This window comes from Ylistrum balloti, unplaced genomic scaffold, assembly GCF_031769215.1.
Source record: "Ylistrum balloti isolate Yb309-2 unplaced genomic scaffold, AGI_CSIRO_Ybal_v1 Utg369858, whole genome shotgun sequence".
NCBI lineage: Eukaryota > Metazoa > Mollusca > Bivalvia > Pectinida > Pectinidae > Ylistrum > Ylistrum balloti.
The window spans coordinates 818,034-827,179 of NW_026782007.1; the positions used below are offsets into that span (position 1 = coordinate 818,034).

At 35.5% G+C, this 9,146-nt stretch overlaps 1 protein-coding gene across 1 annotated transcript; it reads left to right on the forward strand.

Annotated features, from left to right (window-relative positions):
* Positions 1-3,215: 3,215 nt before the first annotated feature.
* On the forward strand, positions 3,216-4,745 carry LOC132545839 (uncharacterized). The gene is made up of 4 exons (XM_060209509.1): positions 3,216-3,298; positions 3,578-3,674; positions 4,061-4,196; positions 4,453-4,745. The coding sequence occupies exons 1-4, from the start codon at positions 3,216-3,218 to the stop codon at positions 4,743-4,745; spliced, it is 609 nt and encodes a 202-aa protein (XP_060065492.1).
* The last annotated feature ends 4,401 nt before the right edge of the window (positions 4,746-9,146 follow it).

The following is a 9,146-nucleotide window of genomic DNA, read 5'->3' on the forward strand; positions in this document are numbered from 1 at the left end:
AGGCTGGACAACATCAGGCATCGTGTATTTCAATTGTTTATTAGTGTAAAACAATGTCTTACCTTTGTATCGAACAAGCTGTTAATATCGACGGGCCGACATAAAATGTTTAATTACTTTGGTGGTTAACCCGTACAGTTCTAAACATTTTCACAATCCAGAAAAGTTGATTTAATAAAATGGAATTTTATTTATCCCGCACTATTTATTGTATGACAAAATCAACAATGAAATATTATATTCCTCTTTTTTATCCAAATACACAGGAATTCTCTAGAGTTTATTTTTCTTTCTTGTCCATAAACAATATTCAAATTCCAAAATATTCTAGTTCTTCCTCAAATCTGTGGAATCCGTCGGCGTCAATAACAATGTTTCTTATCACCTGACATCATCTGACCGTCACGAACCTGTTTTGTGACCGATGTTTTTTCCGTGATGTTGGTGCTCTTCGTGTACAGTGTGCTATGATCCTGTATATAGCGTTCTGTAGTGCCATCACACTGAAATGTCATAATCTAGAGACAGTAGTAAACAATCAATTACTGTTCCTAATTCTATAATGTTATCAATACTGTTCGATTTGTGATCATTATTAAGTATAGTTGCAATGTGTGTAGTATGTCTGAGTTACCTCCCTTCCTTTTACATGTATGATAGTAATAATACGGGTTGTTCTGGTCATTTTGTTGAGAAAACGCATAATACAATAGACAGAGCCTGCTATTTTATCTTTGTTGACGAAAAGGTACTGTCAATGAAAAAATATTGAGATGAAATTGACCTACTAGGTCACATTGCATTGACAACAAACTAACCAGTATTGTGTCAATCATATGTAGCTATCTCTATGGGATACCATGGGTTACGTTCCCTTAGCGCTTATCGAGTCGTTGGCACGAGAGCCCATAGGTAGAATGGAGCCAGTCATGGATGAGCGATTTAATCAAATTACACTTTGTACTAATACGGACAGTAGGTACTGTTTTACTTGGGAGACCCGACCTTCAATTAATATCATAAAACTCATAGTGTTACAATTCAGGACAGAAATATCTTATGAATAAAAACATCACATTTTGTTATAGGAGTGCATATGGTCCTGTAATTTACATGGACAGGTGTGAATTATAATTGTACATCATCATGTCCTATTTGATTTCATCATCATCATCATCATCATCATCATCATCATCATCATCATCATCATCATCTCTTTTATTCTTCACTAATGAGAAAAACATATAATAATAACACAGATTAGGTTACATTCACATCAACATTTAGCTCTATGATATACCTAGAATAGTTACAAAAATGTACATTGTATATGATGATCATTACGAAAATATTTCTACGTTAATTCTGTAATTACTATAATTAAAATAAAATGGCATGATGGCAATCAATTTGTCTGGACTATTACAATTGACAAAGAATGTCTATTTCCACAGTTCTTTGTCTCGCCATATGACACAAGTTATATAATATTTAAGTACATGTAGAAATGTTAAAGAATTTTTCAACAAATGTCAGGACACAAGACCCCCTAGATATACAAGATCAATCAGCTGATATGTTGATGTAATCACGTATTGCAGAGTTCTAACCAAAGAACACAGACAGCATTTGTTCTTCAGTTAAATCTCACTAATATATATATATATAGTTCAAAGGCGAATGTGTCTGTAATTGTTTCGAAATAGCTTTCTCTATATATCTCTGTTGATATACACTTCATAATTAAATGTTCTATTTCGTCCTTATAAACTTCGTTACAGTAACCACACATTTTGTGATCAGTATGAGGTATACAGGTAAGTATTTTTTATAACTTGTTTAATACAGCGTATATTTTCACTTGTGTTTCCGAGTCTAAGCAGACTATAAGGTTTACTGTATGTATCATGCACTTCCCTGTCTCGCGTGTAATTCATATCATTGTTCAGACGTTGCTTTAGTTAAAAGTTCTGTTTTTGAGAAATTTAGTTTTGATAAATAGTTTCCATTCAGGTGAGAAGTAACCAGTCTCTATGTAAGCGGTTAGATATTTTGGGAGAGAGAGTGGAGAGTATACTTTCTGGGATCGGGTCCGTTTCCCAACACCGAGTATACGTTTTACTAATATGCTGAACTAGTTTTATTTGGGTGACGTCAGCAACCAGCATAGGAGTATAAGAGAGAGAGAGACTTAATTTATGAATAAGTGCACTGTGCCATACTTAATCAAAGACTTACTTGGTGTCAAATAAAGGGTGAATGACATGGTAGTATGTCCTAGACGACATTGAAAACCTTATTGCTGACAGCTAAGGATCGACATGTAAGACAATTTGAGAGAGAGGGAGAGGGGAGGGGGAGGGAGAGAGAGGGAAAGGGGAGGGGGAGGGAGAGAGATTAATGTAATACCATGACCTTTGCCTTTTATAAAAATAAACTTTATTTATTTTACAACAATTGCGAAGCAAGGTTTTCCAACTAATATCAATCACTCCTATTGGCCCGTATGGATACGCGCGATGGGTCTTATGTGTGGGGGAGGGGGGACCGGAGTACTCGGGGAAAATCCATGGGACCTTTGCTTGTTGGAGCATACAGAACATTTTTTAGCATGTTTGGGAAATCACATTAATAAAGATATTTCATGATGTATGTAAGGTTAGGTAATGATAAACACAAGTTTAAGTTCGATTATTCACCATAATACCTGTTAAAATTGTAAAATACAAATGAACAATCCCTCCGTTTACAATTAAATATAATTAACTACACCTGATATTGTCTTTTAAATACGATTTAAATTTTAATTAATTATCGATAATTGAATACGTTAAAAAGGAAACTATTCCTATTTTTCGAGGAGTCACCGACAATTCTGCTAACTGCATCTTGTATTGGAAGCCTTCCCACAGATCCGTTACACTGCAGGTCAAGGTCTCGTAGGGTTCGCGGGTAGAAAATTTCCATTTATATACCTCAATCCTTATCTAGGAAAACGGAAAAGAATGGGAAAAAATAGTCAGGTTAACACCCAGTTTGCAATCGCTTCTATTGTGTTACAAAGACTAAAACATGACGTCATAGTGGACTTTAGACCGTGGTCCATTTGTGACGTCACATTTTAGTTGCTAAGCTGCTTAGCAATCGGAAATGAAGGTGATGATGAGTCTCTCCCCAAATATAAACATTTAATGTTGAATCTTTGGTGTACCACAATGGATATCAAGCTGTTACTGCTGTTTGTGGTAATGCTGACCACAATCCACCAAGGTCCTGCTGCTTATCGGGACATCATGTGGTAAGTTTGATTTTTTGCGGTATCACCGAAATATTGATTTTACGGAAGTCAGGAACAAGCTACATAATTTCTCTATTTACAATCTTCTTCTTCTTCTTCTTCTTCTTCTTCTTCTTCTTCTTCTTCTTCTTCTTCTTCTTCTTCTTCTTCTTCTTCTTCTTCTTCTTCAATATTTCTTTTCCATCCTCATGAAAACAAATCGAAAAATAAAATACCTCGAAATTAACAAATTTTACAGTACTGAAATCTTAGTGTAAACTTTATAATTTATTTGTGTAGCGTGGAGCCAGAGCCTGGATATTTGAACAGATTTTATCATTATGTCACTGCCAACGAAATCAAGAAAGTATGCCCAACGCCAGCCGATTTGATCTTGGTAAGGATTTCACACCATAATTATTTGCTGAACATGTCAGCATTATTGTAATAAATATCATTATTTTAGATTGTAACAACTGGTTTTTGGATGGTCCAAGCTTTCGAAGGGAAAATTAATTTAGTTTTCAATGTCTCTCTACAATACTTAAAAAATCGTTCGTTTACACTTAGATTTAAAAAAAATCATTTGTGTAAAGTCCCTGTGTTACGATCTATGCGTTTTATTTCATCAAGTATTCCCCATTTTATCAATCCAGATTTGATTTATAGGTAGGTAGAAAACGTGTCTATTCCTATCCAAACTTCTTGCATATGAACCATTCTATGAAAAGCTATTTCCATAAATTGATCATGTTTATTTTTGGCGTATTTAATTTATTTCAGCGAATTGGACACGAGATGTTTTATACCCTTATGTGTGTATTTCTGACTCTATTTATGGGATATGCGCCGTCGCTTGGAAACGGAGTCAAACAGACCTTGTTGGCTACATTTGCGAAGTTCAAGGAATGGAGAACTCGTACGTGATATTGATAATTTAATTTTCAGCTATTTTACCTTCAATAATATAGCGAAATAGCGGAATAGTTTTAAATAATTTCTAAAACTGAAATGTCCAAGTGAACGATTGGCCTCTTGTATATACATTTTTTCTTTCATGTCTCCATACGGATATGTCTAACGGTTTCTTTCCGATTAAACAGCTATGACTAATCAGATAAATAGTGAAACCCTTCTATTTTGAAGATGTATTGAAATATATATTGTTTGTTCAGGTCCTTCACGCTGTCCTCACTGCGAAACCGCCCCATGCCAGGCAAAACGGAGATCTTTGTGGAAACCTTCCGGATCTCGGAAGAGAGACAAAGCCAATTTCGCCGAGCGAGCAAAAGCAATGGAATTGTTCAACTATGGTCTCGAGTTATCTGTGGTGTTGACCAAGGAGCTGCCCCGGGATGACCTCTACTGGGAAAGGAAATTCTGCCACCAGTTTGAAGAGAAACACATGGTGCTGTTTCCACTTTGTATCCAGCGTCAAATCAACTATTGGTACCCAGTGCCTCGCTAGGTAGATATTTAAGGGTTTGATTGCAATATACATGTAGTTGCAAAATTGTTACATTTTGAACGATAGAAAGAGATGCAATATACTTCAAAATTGGTAAATGTACCGTTTTTACATATATTTTTTCCATTACAGATCCGATGTACTATTCATGAAGGAGAAGATATCGAAGGGTAGTGACGTCATTCATTATGTGCGATCGGAGCACATTGGGTTCATCGCTGATTTTCACTAAACTTTTAAGTGTCTTGACCATTTCCGGTAGAAATTATCTTGACCACTGATATTTAAAGTGTTTTCTTATTTATTATGTTTACAGTGCATCTTGACCTCGTGGGGTCTTATAAAGAAATGTACAGATGTTTTGGTTGTGTTGGTTATTTAGAACTGCAACAGTGCCAACAGTAGTGGCCAAAATTAGTTGTAGTTGACGTTTTGGTCATCAGTTATAGATATAACTTGCAACTGACCATAAGACAGACAGACAGACAGACGGACAGACAGACTATATCCTCCTGAGGGAGATTTCACAACTGTCATTACATAATTTATATTGAAATATTACAACAGGTACATGAAATTATAAACACACAAAGACAATTACCTCCGCAGGTATGTTTGTATGTATAGTAAATCTCATTGCATTGCAGCATTCGTTTCTCAGATCATTTCTGGTACATTTTCAGCCATATTTACCCATTCATAATCAGAGATATGCACTTTAGTTCGGTCTCCGAGGAGAAAGGCACACTGATCGTAATCACTCAGGTTTGAGAAAGAGACATACTTGTTTACCTTGACGACACTGACAATGCCGTCCAACAAAACATCACGAATTTGAAATAATTTTGGGACACTGGATAAGAAAATGCTTAACACTGTCTTTGGTGGATTTTGCAAAGAATTCACAAACAACCTTTCCTTTTTCAAATATAAATGAACATTTCATCATCTCTATCAATCCCCAAACAAATGTATATGACTTTTATCATGATAAGTTCTTGTAAAGGATTGCGAGTAGTATTACAATGAATAGACGCATATCCAGATTTGGATTCGATTGTAATTATTCTCGCCACTTTTTTTCGCAAAAATCGTATACAAGTCGTTTTGCATTTAAGACAGTAAAAAGTTATTAATAAAATTTTTTACAAACAAGACTGTATCAAGCCTTTTCGTTATATAGAAAATATCTGAAGTAAAACCAGTTTGTACTTTGGAGAATTCGCCATACATATACTGACACAGTCGTATAATAAATATTAATTTCCGTATAAACCTAAAAACTTCCGTTTCTTAATTTATTCCAGAATAATAGTTTTGTTATCTCTACCTCGCTCCATATATCGATGCCGTTAGAGAAGTTGTGAGCAGTCACTACAACGCCGACATGCTCCAACTCTTCCACAATTCATTTCCATATATCATACTAGAAAAATTGTACAGATCTGACGATATTAGAGTTTGTAAGCGAAACATCCGAGTTCATACCTATACAATTCAACAACCAAACCTCCAAGGATTTTAATTGGCATCGTCACAGTGATCGAATAACGCTTCTATCCAAAAAACAAGACAAGTGTGATGAACAATCCCACAGTAGTGGTCACACAGACTTCAGTTGCTAGTCACAAATTACAATCAGTCATAGAAAACAAATTAACATAACAAATATTTTTGTTTGTGTGTGTGTGTGTGTGTGTGTGTGTGTGTGTGTGTGTGTGTGTGAGTGTGTGTGAGAGAGAGAGAGAGAGAGAGAGAGAGAGAGAGAGAGAGAGAGAGAGGTTTTTGTAATTGGAGACGATGTAAGAATGATTAGATTAATATTCATACTTCATTCCCATCTCAAACAGCCAAATATTTAATTGTTTCATATTTAAATGTTTTCTTTCGAAAATGCCATGTGATCTCCCTTCAATAAAGCTTAAATCCCAACAGGACTATTCGATTCATGAAATTTTCAACTGAGAGCAGGGATCAAAAATGAAAATTGAACCCGGTTTGTCTCTTAAACTTATTTTTATTTTATTCTATTTTATTTTATTTTTCTAATAGAATTTACACTGGAAGTTTAACACAAAGGACAATCGTCTAGTGTTTTTCGATTACTATGGATTTGCCTTAGTCACCTCTTGGGTTAAAATTTGTAGCCCTTTAATATCATTGATGAGAGGAATAAAGGCAAAGCTGCTGTAAGGTGCAGTTCAATTCATTGTTTGGCTCTACTGTGTTGGCTGGTTAACAGGTTTTTTGTCTCCTTGACTCCTCCCGTGTTCGGGTATCGTATCACCGACGAACGTCAGTGTTTTTGTGACGTGAGGGGGCGACCTGTATCCCCATCATTGGGTTGAAACCGTCTTTGGCTGTGATCAATTGAATATTAACTTAACCTTACTCTATCAGTTAAGGGTCTATTTATATTTGGTTTGTGTTATTTTGTCCGTTTAATATCTAAAAAATGATTGATTCTGTCGGTATACCGGTATTACCACGCCTACTCGTGTTACGAACAGTCCCAGAGAAATCTTCAGCGTGCGGAAGTGGACAATCCTCACACGCGCTTCTACTGTGTCTTTTTTGTTCCTATTTTAAGGACATAATGATATTTGAAGGCCTCAATGATACTCCCGTCATAGTATATTTGTTATACAGGTTCCATAAATCGTCTGTGTGGGTACACACTCATTTGCATACATGGTACATAGTTTCACTTAAAATTCAATGCAGGTAATGAAATCAGCATATTGAGATATATTTATGCTTAAAATAACAAATTACGTAGTAATATTGTCACGGAAAACTGAAATGTAGTGAGATTTTGAAGCTTTCGTATTCATTTGCAACTACATTTATTTCTACGGGATACCATGGGTTACGTCCCCTTTGCTCTAGGTGAGTCGAAGGCACGTGAGTGCACAGATAGAATAGGGTGATTCATTGATGAGTGATTTGGTCAGACTTGGACTCAGAGACCCGTGTAGCCATGGTTATATGACACATATGATATATGATATAGAGGTTACACATCTTCTACTCCGTAATAATACGGTATATAACATGTCGGACTTATTTCGAATTTGAATCCGTGATAGCATAAATGTCCATGCTCAAAATCACAAACAAATAAATAACCACCTTCAACTATTAATATTAAATCAGAGTCTTATATATATGACAGTAAAAATAATAGATTACATGATGGCCTTACAGTAATTAAGATTTTATTTCAATAAAGAAACTAACACTGTTGAGTAATTTAACATTACATGAGATGACAGACAGTAAACACGATATTTTACTTAATGGTGTATGTATAAAAAGACTCTAGGACAGAATTAATTACACCTTCCTCCTCTGGGCGGACTCTCATTGAAACACAACCAAGGTTCTAGGTTCAGGGGTTCTTTATGTTGTGCAAAATGGGAGAGCAGATAATTCCTTTTAAATGCCGTAAATTGGATGACAGGTGCAGTTCATATGCTTTAACTAGGACAGCGGACATATTCCTTATGTCTTAGATGGGACAGAAGGTGTAGTTTTTATACCCTGGTTGTTAAGCAAATACCTAGAAATTGGACACTTAAAAAAGATATAATTAAACATACATCATTATTTCCGCACACCTGAAAACCAATTTTAAGCATGTTTGAATTGTGTCCGAGTTGTCTCCCTTCCTACATCCCAATGGACAGCTATCGACAACATAATAACAGGGACCACTCTTAAGCATGTTTTAATTGTGTCCGAGTTGTCTCCCTTCCTACATTCCAAATGAACAGCTATCGACAACAATATGACAAGGAACGCTAATATCTCATATCGGCGAGTTTATAGAAGTTTTCATTAGCATCCGGGATTTAGGAAACGAGTCTTCGTTTAACAGAGCTATAGAGAGGTAAGATGCAAAAACGAAAAACAAAAACAAGCAAACAAACATAAGTATTGTACACCACAAAAGGTTCCAAGGTAGAGTCCAACATTGGATTTTAAAAAACCTCCTAAAATCAAATACTGGTAATTATTGCTTCAGCTATATTTCTAGTACTCCGATTTTGTACATGTTGCCATTGTTTGATTCTATGTTTGTGTACAATAATCAACGTCCAATCATGTGTTATTAAGTCCACCGTTAAGGAAATGAGTCAATTCAGTACGGAGCTAACCTTGTGATATTTCGTGTCATAGTATAATGCTGTGTTATAACAATAGCTCGTGTGGCATGAGTTGCAAGTCTTTTGCCACCGGGAGGTAGAATAACAGTTATCGCCCTTGAATTGAGTATATGGAATCGTACGTCCCGTTCACAAAAAAAGTAAAATATCGGGTAAGTAAAATATTCATAGATAAAAACCCATTTGGACGTCTGTCACCTTCTCCTATTTTTAGAAAGATATTATCAGTGTT